Source organism: Solanum dulcamara, chromosome 1, assembly GCF_947179165.1.
Source record: "Solanum dulcamara chromosome 1, daSolDulc1.2, whole genome shotgun sequence".
Taxonomy (NCBI): Eukaryota; Viridiplantae; Streptophyta; class Magnoliopsida; order Solanales; family Solanaceae; genus Solanum; species Solanum dulcamara.
The window spans coordinates 88,785,723-88,805,677 of record NC_077237.1 but is presented as its reverse complement, the minus strand read 5'-3'; the positions used below and the strand labels follow the sequence as shown (position 1 = coordinate 88,805,677).

General features: G+C 35.7%; 3 protein-coding genes and 2 pseudogenes across 3 annotated transcripts; 4 read left to right on the top strand and 1 right to left on the bottom strand.

Moving 5' to 3' along the window:
* Positions 1–1,324: 1,324 nt before the first annotated feature.
* LOC129884232 (receptor-like protein Cf-9 homolog) lies at positions 1,325–3,177 on the top strand. Its single transcript, XM_055958563.1, has one exon. It carries the CDS (start codon positions 1,627–1,629, stop codon positions 2,248–2,250), a length of 624 nt encoding a protein of 207 aa, XP_055814538.1. The 5' UTR covers positions 1,325–1,626; the 3' UTR covers positions 2,251–3,177.
* An 80-nt stretch (positions 3,178–3,257) lies between these two features.
* On the top strand, positions 3,258–4,461 carry LOC129884213 (receptor-like protein Cf-9). Its single transcript, XM_055958548.1, has one exon. It carries the CDS (start codon positions 3,385–3,387, stop codon positions 4,459–4,461), a length of 1,077 nt encoding a protein of 358 aa, XP_055814523.1. The 5' UTR covers positions 3,258–3,384.
* A 71-nt stretch (positions 4,462–4,532) lies between these two features.
* Positions 4,533–6,068, top strand: LOC129884189 (receptor-like protein Cf-9 homolog; annotated as a pseudogene).
* Positions 6,069–6,119: 51 nt separating this feature from the next.
* LOC129884219 (uncharacterized) lies at positions 6,120–19,951 on the bottom strand. The gene is made up of 9 exons (XM_055958552.1): positions 19,738–19,951; positions 17,032–17,254; positions 16,875–16,927; positions 16,718–16,754; positions 15,672–15,743; positions 14,402–14,506; positions 13,867–14,023; positions 13,672–13,748; positions 6,120–6,430 (listed from the first exon to the last, which is right to left on the bottom strand). The coding sequence occupies exons 1-9, from the start codon at positions 19,842–19,844 to the stop codon at positions 6,365–6,367; spliced, it is 897 nt and encodes a 298-aa protein (XP_055814527.1). The 5' UTR covers positions 19,845–19,951; the 3' UTR covers positions 6,120–6,364.
* LOC129884195 (receptor-like protein Cf-9 homolog) lies at positions 9,505–11,063 on the top strand (annotated as a pseudogene).
* Positions 19,952–19,955: the final 4 nt, after the last annotated feature.

Here is a 19,955-nt window from a genome sequence, read left to right as displayed (position 1 = left end):
AGTTTTATTTTATATCATGAATCTCATTTGTGTTTGTAAATTTGTTGTTCTTCTTTTTGTGACTTGACAAAGTTTGTAGGAGTATTAATTTACTTGAGTTTTAGTAGCTTGATTTATCACATTTTCAACTTTATATGTCTAATTACATAATTCTAAAATGAAAGACAATAGTTATATGTTTCAATCTCAAAAACACTCATATTTGAATACGTTCATTTTTTGAATCGTCTTAAATCAAAATTGTATATTAATAGAAAATTCTCCATCCCAATGACTTTATATTTTGGGAAAATCCTTGCTGCAAGACTATATTAGTAATGACCTATATTTTATTTATTTATTTATTTGGACATGCAATTTATACATATGATTTGCAGCAACTCGTTTTCTTTTTAAATTTTAATATTTTTTGAATTGCTTATAACTTTAAAAATAGTTTTATGACTTTAATTTTAAAAAAAGTATGTTTAGTAGTGATCATTGGTGTAATTAACCTCTAAACTTTGTGATGACGATAAAATCAGAAAGTAGTGTTAACATATGATTATATGTTAAGAAAATAAACTAAAAATATGATTCTCTACTTCATTTTAAGCTTGCTTTCTTTTTCAGGGATTTTTTTTTCTTATGATAATTTTGTTTACTTGTAAAGATGTGTAACACATGAATAAAAAGGCAAAAACAAAACATTTCAAATTTGACTTTAGAATGACAACTTTTTCTTTGATAGAATATAAACAAAGTGTGAATGATAAAGAGCGAATTTGAAAAATTTTGAGAAAGCACATTTCCATTTTGGTACATAATAATAATAAGTCTTTACATTTTATCACATTTACATTTGCAGTTTCCTTTTTAGTCTTTTTTGAAAAGGAAAGTCTTCATCTCTTTAATGTATGAATACAAGATTTAAAAATCTTATTTATTTTATTAAACTCCGTGTCAAGTCAAAATCAGACAAACAGATTAAAACTCATGTAATTATTCATTATCTTTCTTGATTTAATTTCCTTCTCTCTTTATTTTTGTAGAGGCGGATGTAGCCCATAAACAACGAGTTCAACTGGACAGTGGGGGAGCCAAAATTTTCACCAAACGAGTTCAAGATACGAAAAAGTCGAATGAGATTCAATATCTACTATGTATACATGAAAAATAATTTTCCCAAAAATGTTTGGATGAAACCCCTCAACCCTACCTGGCTCGTCCGTGCAACTCTATATGGTCCACTACTTTAGAGGTGAGAAATGAGAACCAAAAAACGTATATCCTGCATCATATACAACAAAGTTGTTGATTGCATCAGTGATAATGTTAAGGTGTATATATATTTGTGTAGCCTTTTCTTGATTTTCACTACTACCAACTTACTCTAAAACTCTTTGATGGTAAACATGGGATCTGGGCAATTCTCATTTCTGCTCTTTCTCTGTTTCTGTCTGCTTTCTTTTTCCTCGTCCATACCCCATCTGTGCCACAAAGATCAAAGCGCCGCTCTTCTAAAATTCAAGAGAACATTTATTATAGATCCCTCATTAGTTACGTGTAGTTCCTACTATTATAAGAGTTCATGGAATATGAGCAGAGATTGTTGTTCAGGGGTGGAGTCGTATGAAATAAGATAAGATGACTGGCCATGTCATTGAACTTGACCTCGGCTGCAGCAGTCTTGTAGGGAAGATTGATTCTAATAGAAGCTTATTCCAACTCTCTCATCTCCAAAGGCTCGACCTTTCTTCTAATAACTTCTCTCATTCTCATATCTCACCTGAATTTGGCAGGTTCTTGAACTTGACATATCTTGATCTTTCTGACTCCTATTTCTCAGGTCAAATTCCTTCTGAAATCTCTCATCTTTCCATGTTACAATCTCTTTATTTCTCAGGAGAAATGCTCAAATTTGGACCTCACGATTTTGAATTGCTCCTTCAGAATTTGACACAATTAAGAGAGCTTCATCTTACTTCCATAAACATCTCTTCCACCATTCCTCCAATTTTTTCTTCTCATTTAACAACTCTGAGGCTGAGAGATACAGGATTGTATGGGATTATACCTGAGAGCATTTTTCAACTTCCCAACCTGAAAACACTTATCTTACAAAACAATGATCAACTAAGTGGTTATTTTCCAAAGACCAAATGGAACAGCAGTGCATCTCTCGTAGAGTTAGATCTCAGTGGCGTGAATTTGTCTTGTAATTTGCCTGATTCTCTCAGCTATCTAACTTCACTGCAGTCTGTCTCTTAAAAATTGCAACCTTAGAGGGCCTATTCCTGAATCTCTTTTGAATCTCACACGCATAGAGGATTTGGACCTTCAATATAACTCCCTAAATGGAACAATACCATCAAAGATATTCTCCCTTCCGTCACTAAGTCGTTTAGTCTTGAGCAATAACCACTTTTCTGGTCAGTTTGAGGATTTCAATTCCAATTCACTAATATGGATTGATTTACGAAATAATCAGCTGCAAGGCCATCTTCCCAAGTCAATTCAAAACCGTGTGAACCTAACAGGCCTTATTCTTTCTTTCAATAATTTTAGTGGCCATGTGGATATCAGCTTCTTTGCTGACCTCAAACAACTATATTATCTTGATCTTTCTCATTGACCAATGAGAACAAACATAATGTTACTTTGCCAGGATCTCTTGCGAGCTTACAATTGGCCGCATGTGAAGTGAAAGAATTGGAGTTTCTAAGATCCGCAAAGCTTCTTTGGCAGTTGGATCTTTCAAATAATCAGATTCAAGGAAGAATCCCAGCTTGGGCATGGTCTAACTGGATGTTTTTATTGCAACGTCTTAATCTATCCCACAATATGCTGACAAGTGTGGACTCAATTCCTCTTCAGTCTATAGAAGCTATTGATTTAGTTTGATTGGACTTTTCTAGTTAAATTCAAATCAATTATGACGGGGTTTCTTTTTACCAAATCAAGTCAAACCAAATTACTAATTGAATTATTTTTTTCTGATTAGACTCGGATTATCGATTTGGTATGGTTTGTCGAGTACACCTCTACTATTAAGGTAATCATCAATTGAACTTAGAATATGTGAATAAAGTTATATAAAAATTGAGTCCAATTATCAAACACACAGACTTGTCACTATTTACTACTTAGTAGCAACTTGATCTGCCTATATATATTTTGGTAGCCTTTTCTTGATTTTCACTTCCAACTTTCCAATTCTCATTTCTGCTCTTTCTTTGTTTCTGTCAGCGTTGTTTTTCTTCATCCATACCTCATCCGTGCAGCAAAGATCAAAGCTCCGCTCTACTAAAGTTCAAGAAAACTCTTACTGATCCCTACTCTTATATGAGTTCATGGAATATGAGCAAAGATTGATGCTCATGGTATGGAGTCGTATGCGATGAGATGACTGGGCATGCTATTGAGCTTGACCTCCAATTAAACGGTCTAGCTGGGAAGATTGATTCCAATAGCAGCCTATTCCAACTCTCTCATCTCCAAAGGCTTGATCTTTCTTTGAATAACTTCTCTAATTCTCACGTCTCCCCTGAATTCGGCAGGTTTCCGAGCTTGATGCATCTTGATCTTTCCAACTCTAATTTCTCAGGTCAAATTCCTTCTGAAATCTCTCATCTTTCCAAGTTACAGTCTCTTCGCCTCTCCCCATCATTAGTAAATGATCTAGCATTTGCAGCCCATGATTTTAAATTGCTCCTTCAGAATTTGACCCAATTAAGAGAGATTGATCTTAGTTTCATAAACATCTCTTCCACCATTCCTCCGATTTTTTCTTCTCATTTAACAACTCTGGATCTGGGAAATACAGGATTGTATGGGATAATACCTGAGAGTATATTTCACCTTCCCAACTTGGAAACACTCGACTTAAGTTACAAATATGAGCTCAGTGGTTATTTTCCAAAGACCCAATGGAACAGCACTGCATCTCTCATAGATTTAGATCTCAGTGGCGTGAATTTTTCTGATAATTTTCTTGAATCTATTGGCTATCTAACTTCACTGCATTCTTTGTCTCTTACAAATTGCAATCTTAGAGGGCCTATTCCTGAATCTCTTATGAATCTCACCCGCATAGAGGATTTGAACCTTCAATATAACTCCCTGAATGGAACAATACCATCAGGGATGTTCTCCCTTCCATCACTAAGATTTTTATGTTTGGATAATAACCACTTTTCTGGTCAGTTTGAGGATTTCAATTCCAATTCACTAAGCTGGATTGATTTAAGCAATAATCAGTTGAAAGGCCGTCTTCCCAAATCAATTAAAAACCATGTGAACCTAACATATCTTGATCTTTCTTTCAATAATCTTAGTGGCCATGTGGATGTCAGCTTCTTTTCAGACAGCTTTCGTTTCTTAGTCTTTCACACAATAGTATCTCATTCACTAATGAAAAGGAAGTTAAATCTACTTTATCTGAATCTCTTGAGACGTTACGATTGGCCACATGTGAAGTAAAAGAATTGGAGTTTCTAAGATCCGCAAAGAAGCTTTATGACTTGGATCTTTCAAATAATAAGCTTCCAGGAAGAATTCCTGATTGGGCATGGTCTAACTGGATGTTTTCATTGCAATATCTTAATCTATCCCACAATATGCTGACGAGTGTGGATTCAATTCCTCTTCAATCTCTATATAGTATTGATTTACGTTCCAATTTGCTTCAAGGTTCACTACCTATTGCATCAAATTCCACAACATTCTTCTTCATATCCCAAAATAATCTCACTCAAGAAATTCCTTCTTCTATTTGCAATTTGACATCACTGGTAATGCTAGATTTGGCGAGAAACAACTTGATGGGAGCAATTCCTCAATTTTGGGTAATATTAGTGGCCTCGAGGTTCTGGATATGCACAACAACAAACTTTCTGGGACTCTTCCAACAATTTTCACCAATGGAAGTTCTCTGAGAAGCCTCAACTTGCATAGCAATAAACTAGAGGGGGGGAATTCCCCGATCTTTGGCAAATTGCAAAGAGTTGCAGGTTCTTGATTTAGGACATAATCATCTCAACGACACATTTCCCATGTGGTTGGGAACTCTGCCAGATCTCCAAGTTCTAAGCTTGAGATCCAATAGATTGCATGGGTCCATTCAACCTTCAAAGATTGAAAGTATGTTTCCTGAGCTTCGAATTATAGATCTCTCTTACAATAACTTCTCCGGAAACCTACCAATGGGTCTGTTTCAACATCTGAAAGCCATGAGGACAATTGATCCACTCAAGAAGGCACCAAGTTATGGTTATTACCAAGACTCGGTTGTTGTGGTGGCAAAGGGATTGGAGCTTGAAGTTGAGAGAATCTTGTTTTTGTACACCACTATCGATCTTTCAAATAACAAATTCAAAGGACATATTCCTAGTGTTATAGGAGATCTCATCGCGCTTCGGATGCTGAATTTTTCTCATAACAGATTGCAAGATCATATTCCATCATCAGTTGGAAATTTATCTGTACTCGAATCATTGGACCTTTCATTTAACCAGCTTTTGGGAGAGATACCAGAACAACTCGCTTCTCTGACATTTCTTGAGGACTTAAAGCTCTCCCACAATCATCTTGAAGGATGCATCCCTAAAGGACCTCAATTCGATACATTTGAGAACAATTCATATGAAGGTAACGATGGATTACGTGGATTCCCTGTTTCGGAAGGTTGTGGAAGTAGCAGGATGCCAGAGACAAACGACACAATACATGTGCTGGATGAAGAAAGCAATTCTACATTTCTAAGTGAATTTAGGAATGGGATTCTTATGGGGTATGGGAGTGGACTTATTATTGGATTCTCCATAGCATATTTCATGCTTTCGAGTCGAAATTCCAATTGGCTTTCCAGGATATCTGAAGAACTCGAATACAGAATCGCTATGAGAAGGCGAAAGAAGCAGCGAGGCCATCACAGAAGATGAAATAACTGAATTGGAGATGCAATATGATTGCTTGAAGTTGTGTTAGAATCTCTCATAGACTCATACCCATATTTAACTTTCTCAACATTGTAATATACTAAACAACAAAATCATTTTTTGATAAGAAAACAAAAAACAATATCTTCATGTCCAAATATCTGACATTATGTATGAGTACATAGTCTGAATTCTCCAAAATACACTAAATATTTAATCGGATTGCTCGTATTGGATACTTAAATAAACACGTGTCCAATACGTACTCATTCCCTAGTCCAAACAAATCGTACAACTTATTTATACATATATAACACTCTGTAACTAACTATTTGTCTGTCTACCCAAAGATACATACATTAATCAACAAGGCATTGGCTTCAAACCATGTAAATGTACAAACTAAAATATCCTCTTTAGTCTGGAAGTGAAGTAGCTAAGGGAAATCATAAATCCAAGGACATCAGTATCCTCTGTTCTTTTGATAGAGACGATGAGTCGGCTTCCACAATCTGCAGGGAGTGACAAGAGCAAGTCAAAAGACTCACTTTTTGTTATACATCAAGAGTATATTTTCAAACAAACTAAGATAGGTTGAAGTAAACAATTTCAAAAGGATTTAAGTTATACATTACGTGTAAAGAAATGTTACACCGTCAATTCAATTTAACAGGTTATAGATTATCATATCAGATTTGCTATATGACGTTCCATGAAAAGCTACCTTGTTTTGAAGGTCAACTTAACCTCATAGTAAGTGATGACAAGTCTTACTAGTTGCTAATTGACCTGTAAATTTAAGGTTCAAGATGTAAAAACATTAGAAATGCAAAGAGAAGACTATGCACCTATAAGCTCAATCTCTACAAGGGGCGGAGCTAAGAGTGCAAGAAGCGGATTTAAAACCCAGTAACGCAAAAGGACTAACATTCCGAATTCATAAGCTACAAACTATGACTCCGCCTACCTATCCTTCACTAGATGAGTAAGCACTTCTAACCATTTTTTATATATTTATAACAGGACCAAATTAATACAAAAAAACATGTGCTTTCGCAAAATTACAGATTAGAGCAATATTATGCACCCGCTGTCTTCAAAATTCACATATTTTCTTACTCAATGAGTGCAAGAATGACCTTTGTATGTGGTAGAAATTTTAGCCACTTAACAATTTATATATATCCTCTAATGAGGAAACTTACATTTTTAAGATAGTTTCGGTTACTAGTGAAAAACATGTAGATGTGTAACACATGGATAAAAATAAAAAGACAAAAATAGAACAACTCAAGTTTGGCTTGACTAACATTTTCTTTGATAAAGTATGAACAAAGAAAGTGTGAAAGAGAGAGTTTGTGTGAAGAAGAGAGAGCAGACGAATTTGCAAAATTCGGAGAAAACATGTTTCCGTTTGGTCTTTACTCATTAATGATAAGTAGCTTTCATTTGAATTTCCATGAAAAAAACCAACAAATTTACATTCATAATACATTATCTTTCTTGAGTTCATTTCCTCCGCTCTTTATTTTTGTAGAGGTGGATGCAGCCCATAAACAACGGGTTCAACTGAATTCATTATTATCAAACACAAAATTATAGATTGATTTAAGCTTTATTTGAGTTACTAATATCTATGGGCTATAACCCTTATCGGATTATTCAAAATTCTAAGCATCAAACTTCAAATAATATGTTAAAAGATGAAAACTACGAAAAAAGTATTTACAAATTACATCAATAGTGAATACTTTTATGTATAACATATTTTAAAACATTTTATACATTAATGTCGGGTTGGTTTAGTTTGGTCTGACCTTTTTTAGTTAAAACCAAACCAATTCTGATCGGGATTCTTTTTCCAATACCAAATCAAGTCAAACCAATTCAATAATCGAATTATTTTTTCCTGATTGGACTCGGATTATCGGTTTGGTGCGGTTTGTCAAGCATACCTCTACTATTAAGGTAATCATCAATTGAACTTACAATATGTAAAAAATTTATCCAAAAATTTAGTCCAATTATCAAACACACAGACTTCTCACTACTTACTACTTTGTAGCAACTTGATCTGCCTAAATATATTTGCGTAACCTTCTCTTGATTTTCACTACCAACTTTCTCTAAAACACTTCGATGCTAAACATGGGGTCTGGGCAATTCTCATTTCTGCTCTTTCTTTGTTTCTGTCTGCTTGCTTTTTCTTCATCCATACCTCATCCGTGCCGCAAAGATCAAAGCTCCACTCTTCTAAAATTCAAGAAAACTCTTACTGTAGATCCCTCATTAGATTGGTGTAGTTTCTACTACTATACGAATTCATGAAACATGAGTAGAGATTATTGCTCATGGGATGGAGTCATATGCGATGAGATGACTGGCCATGTCATTGAGCTTGACCTCGGCTGTAGCGGTCTTGTAGGAAAGACTGATTCCAATAGCAGCCTCTTCCAACTCTCTCATCTCCAAAGGCTCAACCTTTCTTCTAATAACTTCTCTGATTCTCACATCTCCCTTGAATTTGGCAGGTTCTCGAGCTTGACGCATCTTGATCTTTCCTACTCATATTTCTCAGGTCAAATTACTTCTGAAATTTCTCATCTTTCCAAGTTAAAGTCGCTTTATTTCTCAGGAGAAATGCTCAAATTTGGACCTCACAATTTTGAAATGCTCCTTCAGAGTTTAACCCATTTAATAGAGCTTGATCTTACTTCCATAAACGTCTCTTCCACCATTCCTCTAATTTTTTCTTCTCATTTAACAACTCTGAGCCTGAGAGATACAGGATTGTATGGGATAATACCTGAGAGTATTTTTCACCTTCCCAACATAGAAACACTTGACTTATCAGAAAATGATCAACTCAGCGGTTCTTTTCCAAAGACCAAATGGAATAGCAGTGCATCTCTCAGGAAGTTAGAACTCAATTTTGTGAATTTTTCTAATAATTTGCCAGAGTCTATTGGCTATCTAACTTCACTGCATTCTTTGTTTCTTAAAAATTGCAACCTTAGAGGGCCTATTCCTGAATCTCTATCCAATCTCTCCCGCATATGAGTCTTTGTTCCTTGGAAACAACTCCCTGAATGGAACAATACCATCAGGGATATTCTCCCTTCCATCACTAATTTATTTACAATTGAGTTATAACCACTTTTCTGGTCAGCTTGAGGATTTCAAATCCAATTCACTAATCTTGATTGATCTCAGCAATAATCAGCTGCAAGGCCATCTTCCCAAGTCAATTCAAAATCTTGTGTACCTAAAGTACCTTGACCTATCATCGAATAATTTTAGTGGTCATGTGGATGTCGGCCTCATTTCAGACCACAAAAGGCTTTCATATCTTAGTCTTTCATACAACAGTATCTCATTGACTAATGAAAAGGAAGTTAAATCTACTTTGCCAGGATCTCTTATGAGCTTACAATTGGCCGCATGTGAAGTGAAAGAATTGGAGTTTTTAAGAAACGCAAAGCTTCTTTGGCGATTGGATCTTTCAAATAATAAGATTCAAGGAAGAATCCCAGATTGGGCATGGTCTAATTGGATCTTTCCATTGCAACTTCTTAATCTATCCCACAACATGCTGACAAGTGTGGATTCAATTCCTCTTCAGTCTGGATATATTATTGATTTCCAGTCCAATTTGCTCCAAGGTTCACTACCTATTCCATCAAACTCCACAAGAAACTTCATATCCCATAATAATCTCACTGAAGAAATTTCTTCGTCTATTTGCAATTTGACATCACTGGTAATGCTAGATTTGGCGAGAAACAACTTGAAGGGAGAAATTCCACAATGTTTGGGTAACATGAGTAACAATCTCGAGGTTTTGGATATGCACCACAACAATCTTTCAGGGACTCTCCCAACTACTTTTAGAATTGGAAGTTCACTGAGAAGCCTCAACTTGCATGGCAATAAACTAGAGGGGGGGAATTCCCCGATCTTTAGCCAATTGTAAAAATTGCAGGTTCTCGATTAAGGACATAATTATCTCAACGACACATTCCCCATGTGGTTGGGAACTCTGCCAGATCTGCAAGTTCTAAGCTTGAGATCCAATAAATTGCATGGGTCCATTCAACCTTCAAAGATTAAAAGTATGTTTCCTGAGCTTCAAATCATAGATCTCTCTTACAATGACTTCTCAGGAAACTTACCTATGGGTCTGTTTCAACATCTGAAAGCCATGAGGACAATTGATCCATCCAAGAAGGCAGTAAGTGATGGATATTACCAAGACTCGGTAGTTGTAGTGACAAAGGGATTGGAGCTTGAAGTTGAGAGAATCTTGTTTTTGTACACCACTATGGATCTTTCAAATAACAGATTTCAAGGACATATTCCCAGTGTTGTAGGAGATCTCATTGCGCTTCGTGTGCTGAAATTTTCTCATAATCGATTGCAGGGTCATATACCATTATCACTTGGTAATTTATCTGTAGTCGAATCATTGGACCTGTCAGATAACTATCTTGTAGGAGGGATACCAGCAAGATTTGCTTCTCTTACATCTCTTGAAGTCTTAAATATCTCCTCCAATCATCTCGAAGGGTGCATTCCTCAAGGAAATCAATTTTCTACATTTGAGATCATTTCGTATGAAGGTAATGATGGATTACGTGGATTACCTGTTTCAGAAGGTTGTGGAAGTAGCAGTACGTCAGAGACAAACAACACAACACATCTGCTGGATGAAATAAGCAACTCTACATCTCTGAGTGAATTTAGGAATGGGATTCTTATGGGATATGGGAGTGGACTTATTATTGGACTCTCCATAGCATATTTCATGCTTTCGAGTCGAAATTCCAATTGGCTTTCAAGGATCGCTGAAGAACTCGAATACAGAATTGTTATGAGAAAGCGAAAGCAGCAGCGAGGCCATCACAGAAGATGGAATAATTGAATTGGAGATGCAATATGATTGCTTGAAGTTGTGTTAGAATCTCTCCTAGATTCTCAGCCATATTGTAAGAACGGTGACATTCTTTTTGGGATAGACTAAAAAGAAAAGGATAACACATAAATTGAGACAGAGGGAGTAAGTGGTACAACTAGATCTAAGCATGAAAATTTTCACCAGTCACCAAATTTTGAAATGTAAAAGTGATAACTTTTTTTTTTGATGAAGCAAGAAGTTTCATTGATGGCATCAAGAAGATGCAAAATAAAAGAACAAAAGGATGTTGAATTACAAAAGATAAGTGTTAGCTCAATGTAAAGCTGATAATTTATAGAAATATCAACCTTCTGTTTAATCTTCACCACCTAAACGCCTTTCATATTATGCAAGCACAAGTGCCATTCTTTATACCGAAAAAGGACAAATACCCCAGAACTATCATAAATGGTATGTCAATACCCTTCGTTATACTTTAAGGTTGTACATACTCTTACCGTCAATTTTTTGGGTCAATTTTTTGGGTTAACAGACAAACACGTGGCTTCATCTAAACGATTTACCCTATTTTATTTATTTTTTTAACCCAAAATCAAGAAACCCAACCCTTTTCTATTTTAAACCCACCCGACCCACAACCAAACTGAAATAACCCGGCTATTGGTATGTTGTTGCTTCTGTTATTGCTGCATCTTTCATTTCTTCATTGGTTCTAACATGTGGACATCAGATTGAATCAGTCCCTGAGCTCCCTCTCGTTGTTTCTGATTCAATCGAGGGTATTGAGAAGACTAACAATACTATCAAAGCTTTGAAGAAAATTAGTGCTTACCCAGATGCTGAGAAGGCCAAGGACAACCATGCTATTTGCCTCGGAAAGGGAAAATGCTCAATCGTAGTAATATTTCCCGAAAAGGTCCACTGATTGTGTATGGAACATCATCAGATCTACTCCCTCACCAAAATTCAACTCATCTCCCCTACAATTTGACAAAAATCAATGGAGAACTTTTGCGAATTTTCGACGAAATCGCCTGAGACAGGGCACTGTTGTGAGGCATTCCGACCAATTTTCGGCCAAATTCGTGATGTTTTGACCTCTGGAATTTATTCTCCACCCTCTTATTTTCTACACCAACAAATTTCATCTCATTCGGATGGCTTGAACTCCAGCAGGCAACTGTTAGCTGTCGACGGCGGTTCCGGCGACCTTAACAGAGCAAGGCCAGTGTCAAGCTGGGCGCCTGTCCAAGGTGCGCACAACCCTTCAAAAAATCGCTGCATTCCACCAAGAGAAACGCCACAAATCTCATTTCTAATGATGTTTCCGGCACCTTGTACGAAATCGGCGACGGTGGACAATCACAAAATTGGGGTGTGGTTCTGGGCACAATCACTCCATGAACTCTGAAACACAAAAAGGCCCTTCCATTGGTGTTTTAATCTGGGTCGGGTGGATAAATTATGGAATATGGGTGGTTTGTTTAATTGGGTGGAAAAAAAATCGGGTTAATTATTTAGATGAAGCCACGTGTCCATCCGTTAGCTTTAAGGATATACAGTTATACACAACCCAAAAGATTGACGATAAAGGTATATACAACCTTAAAGTATAACATAGGGTATTGACATACCATTTGTGATAGTTCGAGGATATATTTGTCCTTTTTCCGTTCTTTATAATGCAATAGAAGTTAGGCCCTAGAAGGCTATAACTACAAATAAACCAAAAGAGTGATACCTACGTCTCGATGCAAATCATTAAGGTTTGGATAATGGAGATGATCCCTTGATTCAGTGCCTATTTGGCTTAGCTTATTTAAAGCAACTTATAAACTTATTTAGATAAACTAAGCCAAACAGGCCCAATTATTTCTTTGAGCTAATTTTAAGGACAAAATGGCTTTAAGTTGGCCAGCCAAACACTCAAAAAAGTTGAAAACCGCTTATAAGCAACTTATAAGCCAATCAAAATGGGCTCTCAAATGGAAAAGAAAAAAGGCTAAGCGAAGAAACCACAAATATACACGAAGAAAACAAAAGAGGAAACAAAGTAAGGGTATTTGAGCAGAGCAACTCGAGGTGTTTCTCTTACAGACGATTATGCAAACTGGGACTCATGAAGATTACATTCCAACAATCCCAAATCCTAACTCGTTTGACCAGATGGTAAACCTTGTGTCATTAATGACCTCAATACCATGTAACTCTTGAAATGGTAAGGTCTGCGTACACTCTACCCTCCACAAACCCCACTTAGTGGGATTTCACTGGGTATGTTGTTTGATGAGGAAATCACAAAAGAGAACTCCATGAAATAGTGGCTTAGTGCTATACTTGAAATTTGTACTTTTTGAGCATGATGCGTTGCCTACTGACAAGTTAGAACAGCTCCTACAAAACCAGGAACTTCATGTTTCTCTCAGTCTCTTGTGGCTTTATTTACATATAAGTATTTCTGCATTCCATCTATATTTTATAACAAGTGTCTTTCATATTCCAGTTTACTTCCTATAAATGTGCAAAGAAAGAGTTTAATTTGATAAACTTTCATCAGTTGGTCCCTCGCAACTGAAATCTGAATAGATTAACAGCCTAATAACAATGTTTCATGGTCATCAATAGACTAGCTTCAACTCTTGGGATGATTATAAGAGATGAAATGCAAACATTAAGACATTCAAAATGTAAAACACAATAATGAAAACAATCATTCACTTGTCAAAAGAAAAAAGAAAAAAACAAAAAAAAGCTAACGAAAGACGATCATTCACATAAACAGATACTAAACAATAGCAATAAGATGCTCCATATATGGAAAAACAGATTGAAGCTAACCTTAAAGCCAGTTTTTTTGTATAATTCCTGGCCAGGTATGTTGTCTACATTTACATGAACAAATAGCTGCTTGAAACCTGCTTGGACATGAAAACTTAAATTACACATAATTCAGAGAAAATTAATTAAAAGGGATGGCAATTCTGAACTGGTAGATCATAATGAAGAGCACATTAAAAAGTTGAAAGCAGGCACCTTCTAATGTAGCCATATCAGCAGCCAAATGTATTATATTTGAAGCAATACCCTGACGTCGAGCATACTTTGCAACACAAACATTTGCAATGTAAGCATATTTATGTGAATCAAAGGGTTCTTGACGTGCCAAGACAGCTGATAACCTTTTGATTTCCTGGAGACAATGAAAAGAAAAGGAATTCAGCGGGTTAAGCAAACCCGAGTACACAAATTTACTTCCACTTTAACAGGAGGAAACAAAGTACAGTTCAAGCTTGTCTTCTTCCTTTTTCTCCTGTTGCAGAATTGGGAGGGAAGGGGCCGTGGAGAAAGAACAGTAGAAAATAATGAAAAAGGAACAACAAAAGGACTTTCACCAGAAAAATAAATGCAAAGATGTAGGCATCCCCAATATTTGCACATAGTAACATATGCAAAGTTGCAATATAATCAAATTCCATTTGTCCAGTCCAACAGTTGAGACAAATCATTAGAGTAAAAGAAGATCCATTAAAACTTAGACATTTAGCTACGAGTTTGCTTAAATTGGTACCCCTGGGTATTTCTCCCTTTGTACAAATTGCCGGATGGACAGGTCCAACGTTCCCACTACACTGTTAAGTACTGTTCTTCTAACATTCTTCTCTTCCTTTTTGACCTGAAACATTTGAAGGCTAATGGATATCCAATAAAAATATCAAACTAGAAAGAATAAATATCACAAACAATCATCTTACTTACATGAAAGAAAATATCAAATTCTAAAAGAAAGAATATCACATAACAATCATCTAAGTACATGGCAGAAGTTTTAAGCATGTTTTTACTCAAAAAAAATTATATTATGCAGAAACTAGAACTTGTTAAACAGATGTCAGCACTTTGAAGAAGCATCAGGCCACTTGGCACAAAGTGGTGAAGTTTAATTGCCCGCACCTCATGGAGTGAGAATTTTCTCATCAAAATTCAAAATGCACAGACACAATTGAACTTTTTATCGGACGGTAGTCTAGCTGGTTCATGGTTTAAACAGAAAATTTATTTTGCAGTTCTCGTATTACTTCCTAGCCAGAATTCATCGGCAACATCCAGCACAATCTATATGTATTCATTCTCACATTAAATGAAGGAATTTCTCAAAGGAGAACCATTACCTCCGATGTTTGCTATCTGCCGGAAAAAACCAAGACGTAAGTGCTTTTACAGTTCTTAAATCAGAAAATAGGTGTTCAATTCAGAAGCAGTTAACTCAGGTCCGAGAAGGAAATTAGAGAACACATACCAAAATAGCTTGAAAAATGTTTCTTTAGCTTCAGATAATGTAGTATAAGGCACTTAGGTATTCAACAGCTTAATATGACATGAAGAGGCCTAGCAAAGGCCGCAGGAAAAGTTCAGTTGTTAGCTTGGTTTGTCAGGATTTATGCACTATGAAGCAGCCCCAGTTGTATGAGGTTCTTAGATTTCTTCAGCCTATGAACCAACACCCAAGTCACCAACTTTTTGAAGCTATTTACACATAATAAATCAGAACGGTGATTAGCATTGGCTATAGAGAAATTAGAGAAGACTCCCAAACTTCTTTTAAAAAAATCTCCATCTTTACATTTTACCGCTAAAATAAGAACCTTAGATAGTAATAAAATTGGCGACAGGCGAAAATGGATTAGATGCAAAGCACTATATTTGAAATCAGGGGTAAAATGAAAGCAATTCTGGAAGTTAGAGAGCCATCTAAATCAACTATGACTAACCAGTTGCAACTAGTGCAAACACAACACTAAGGAAGAACAAGGAAATTGTCTACAAGCCACTATACGTACCGCAACAAAACATAAACACTTCAAGCAATTTCCATCCTGACCAGAACATCTTCTCTTTAAAGCATAAAACTCCTGCACACAAAGATTGGAACGAAAAGAAAAAGCAAATAAACATGAGGGTTTAAGCAATAGTAGCGGTAGAAATTAGAGCAACATGTGATGATCAATATTTGTGTAAACAGAAGAACACTATATCAAAGGTGTTGTTGCTAGTACCAAATATATGTCATTGCCAAATTTGAACATGTCTAATTAAACGCAAGCTCATCAACCACGTGAAACACCTTTTCCCAAAATGAAACTACATGTGCTGTCCTAATAACAATCCTAGTAAAATGTAATATCATTTATGGGCATTGAGCTTCAATGCCTATAATCCCAAATGCTTAATCTATTCAAACTAGGTAAGGATCTGTCTTTGCTCTTTTGTCAAGTCTAAATACTAAAAGTACAGAAGTCATTAAACCAATGCCCGAAACATGAATATGCAAGCTCACAATCTTACATGTGAATTTATTTTAAATCTTTAACAGAACCAGGCTTCTTCCAGCAGAGGATACAACTTCCATTTGTCTTCTACTCCATGTGTTGGGCGCTTTTTTGCCTCGCTTAATGTGCACCTTTCCATTTAAAGCCCATGTTTTATTTGCGCTTAAATCCCCAACAGCCTTGAGTATTTTTGCGCTTTTTGCTTTTGATAACATTGTATAAACCTCGATCTGGCATGAGAAGAATAGCTTTGGAGCTCTCAAACTAATAAATAGATAAAATGCAGTGACCTCTATATGTGTTTCACTGATAATAAACATGTGAGGGCTCACTGAAGTTATTACTACCTGGCCAGCCTAAAGATATAGATAAAAGTTATGATCGGACAAACCATTGTGGGCAAGCTATGAGACGGGGCAATTGTTTAAAACAGTAACTGCTTAACGTCATACTACTGAGTTGCAGGGAAAAGGGGGGAAATATTAGATGGTAAGATCTCAACTTCAACAAATAATATTTTAACTGCTAACAAACAAAAAGTTTTTACTGCAACTCACCTGTTCAGCATACTTTCTTTTATATGCATCAACATGCCTAAAATTAGCAAAAGTACAGTTAATATTTACCATATAAAAACTCAGACTTACATAGAGAAAACAATTTTTAAACTAGTCCTATTTATAAGAGGGATAGGTGATAAGTGTGAGCTCTAACCTCATATAGGAGACAGATTCCCAATGTGCTTCTGCTCGGAGCCAGGCTGCTGTCTGCCATTGACAGTAAGACAGAGGAACAAGAAAATCTGAAATACTTTTAGGAAGAGTAACAAAGAATAGCCATGAATTTTTTTTTTAAAAGCAGCAGAACAAACCCAATATTCTTCATCCAGCACGGCTTCACGAGCAATGAAACGACCAAAGTTCCGCCTTTGCAATCCAGAGTACCCATCATCAGTTTGCTGAAGCCGGTTAAAAGTTAGCTCAGGTAACTTTGCATTGTCCTGCTTTGACAGAGGTGAGTGCCTGATACTTTGGTCATTATTGCAATGTACTTCAATATTTTTCCACCTATCATATGAAACGGGAAAAGCCTCCCTAGAAACAGATTGCATACCATCAGAGAGAAGAGAAAATGCAGAAGTTAGAATTTTTTGAGATGCCAAAAAGAAATATAACTCAATAAATCTTGTTTTTCATACAGTGATGAAGAAGATATGTTTAGAATTTAACACTCTTTTCTTGGCATGTTCTTGACGATAACATTATCCCCATGAACAAATTTAGAGTTTTTTACATTCATTATGCAATTGTTCAATAATGCATTGCACTAGTATCAAGCATTTATACCAATGGTCCAGCGCCCAACCTTAATTATTATTTTTTTTGAGGTAACACCCAACCTTAATTATTTGGAAACACAAAAGAAAAGAACTTTACTACCGTTCTGTTTGTAATCTGGTCAACCCGGAAAAAGAACCAACTTTATTCACTAGTAATCCTTTAAAAAAGTACCAAGTTTAAGAAAACCATTAGCTTCATACATATCCCACAAATTTGATATGGTTATTAAGTAAATTCCAAAATTAGCTTGGGTCTACTATATAATTCTTCTATATCTATTCTACATTTCCACTCCACTTGATTTATTTCATTCAGAATCACAAGTAAAAGAACCGCCTTTATTTACATGCAATCCTTCAAAGGGATGCCAAGATTGAAATTTTAGAACACCATTAGCTTCATAACTATACACTAATCCAACTTTCGTATTAAGTAGATCTCAAACTGGTTCGGGTCAGCTATATAATTCTTCCCATTCCAGTAACCAATTCAACCAGAATCACAAACAAAAGAACTTTTTTTACATGAAGGAATACCAAGTTTTGTACCGTTAGCTTCATATATATTCACCAATTCGATTTCTGTTTAAAATTAATCCCAAACTAGTTTCGATCAGCTATACAAATCTTCTATATCTATTCCACTCCATTGTAGCCATTTCATTCAAAATCACAAATAAAAGAACCAACTTTATTTACATGCAACACTTTCAAGGAATACTAAGTTTGAGAACACCATTAGCTTCATATATATCCACCCACCCGATTTCTGTTTTAAATAAATCCCAAACTAGTTTCAGTCAGCTACATAAATCTTCTATGAACCCGTTTGGATGGGCTTAAAAAAAATAACTTTTATGTATGAAGTGCTTTTAGAACTTTAAAGTGCTGAAAGTTATTTTTATAAATAAGCAGTTGAGTGTTTAGATAAAAGTGCTTATGTTGAAAATAAGTGTTTGAATTTTAGGGTTAAAAGAATAAAAAGGGTAGTTTGGAAATTTAGTTAAAATATAAGGGATATAAAAGTAATTTCCATGGTCAAACAAAATGGCTTTAAGCACTTAGAAAAAAAAAGTTAGAAATCCTAACTTTTCATTTTTGACTGACTTTAAGAACTTTATGGCTTAAAGTTAGCATTAAGCAAATACGTCCAAAAGCTAAAAAAGGCTTATAAGTTGGTTTGACCAACTTAAAGCCCATCCAAACGGGCTCTATATCTGTTCCACATTTCCACTCCACTTCACCAATTTCCTCCAGAATCACAAATAAAAGAACCACCTTTATGCAACCCCTCAAAGGAATATCAAGATTAGATTTAAGAACACCACTAACTTCATATATATACACACCAATCCTATTTGGGTATTACGTAAATCCTAAACTAGTTTGGGTCAGCTACGAAGGGGAGCCTTGGAGCAACAGTAAAGTATAAAGTTGTCTATGTGACCTATAGGTCACAGGTTTGAGTCGTGTAATCAAACACTATCAGGTTAGCTACCTACATCACACCCCTTAGGGGTGCGGCCCATCTCTGGACCTGCCTGAATGTGGGATGCTTAGTGCACCAGGCTGTCTTATAGTTTGAATCAGCTACATAAATCTTCTATATCTATTCCACATTTCCACTGCACTTACTTCCAACAGAATCACAAATAAAAGAACCACCTTTATGCAACCCCTCAAAGGAATTCCAAGATTAGATTTGAGAACATCACTACCTTCATATATATACACACCAATCCTATTTGTATATTACATAAATCCCAAACTAGTTTGGGTCAACCACCGAAGGGAGCCTTGGAGCAACAATAAAGTATAAAGTTGTCTCTGTGTAAACTATATGTCACGGGTTTGAGCTGTGAAATCAGATACTGCCTACATCACACTCCTTCTCCAAACCTGCGAGATGCTTAGTGCACTGGGCTATCCTTTAGTTGGGTCAGCTAAATAAATCTTCCAAGTCTATTCCACTCCATTGTACCCATTTCAGAATCACAAATAAAAGGAATAAAAAAATCCATAAGGCTCATATATATCCACCAATTTGATTTGGGTGTTAAGTAAATCACAAACTAATTGGGGTCAACCATATAAATCTTCTATACCCATTTCATTCAGAATCACAAATAAAAAAACTAACTTTATTCAAGAAATCACAAACTAATTAGGGTGGGGCTATATAAATACTCTATATCTAATCTATTAGGAACAGATTCCAAACAAAAACATCATATTTACCTGCTAAAAATGTCGACAACAACAAGGGGTTCGTCTTTAGAAAAAACCCAAGGGAATTGAGGTTGTTGAATCTTGAATTGAGGCAAGAATATACTTCTCAGCTCCATTTTTCTTTCTTCTTTCTCCTTTTTCTTGTTGAATCACATGAGAAAAATTCAAACTTTTTTTTTTCTGTAAGACCCTAAAATGCGAAAAATCAAGAATTGAGATGGTCAACA

Excerpts from the sequence above, each read along its gene's own strand:
- LOC129884232 (XM_055958563.1), top strand. The coding sequence starts at position 1,627 with ATGACTGGCCATGTCATTGAACTTGACCTCGGCTGCAGCAGTCTTGTA.
- LOC129884213 (XM_055958548.1), top strand. The coding sequence starts at position 3,385 with ATGACTGGGCATGCTATTGAGCTTGACCTCCAATTAAACGGTCTAGCT.
- LOC129884219 (XM_055958552.1), bottom strand. The coding sequence starts at position 19,844 with ATGGAGCTGAGAAGTATATTCTTGCCTCAATTCAAGATTCAACAACCT. Across the intron at positions 16,755-16,874 it reads GAATCTGTCTCCTATATGAG|GCATGTTGATGCATATAAAA; the intron begins GTTAGAGCTCAC and ends TGCTAATTTTAG. Across the intron at positions 13,749-13,866 it reads TGATATGGCTACATTAGAAG|GTTTCAAGCAGCTATTTGTT; the intron begins GTGCCTGCTTTC and ends ATGTCCAAGCAG.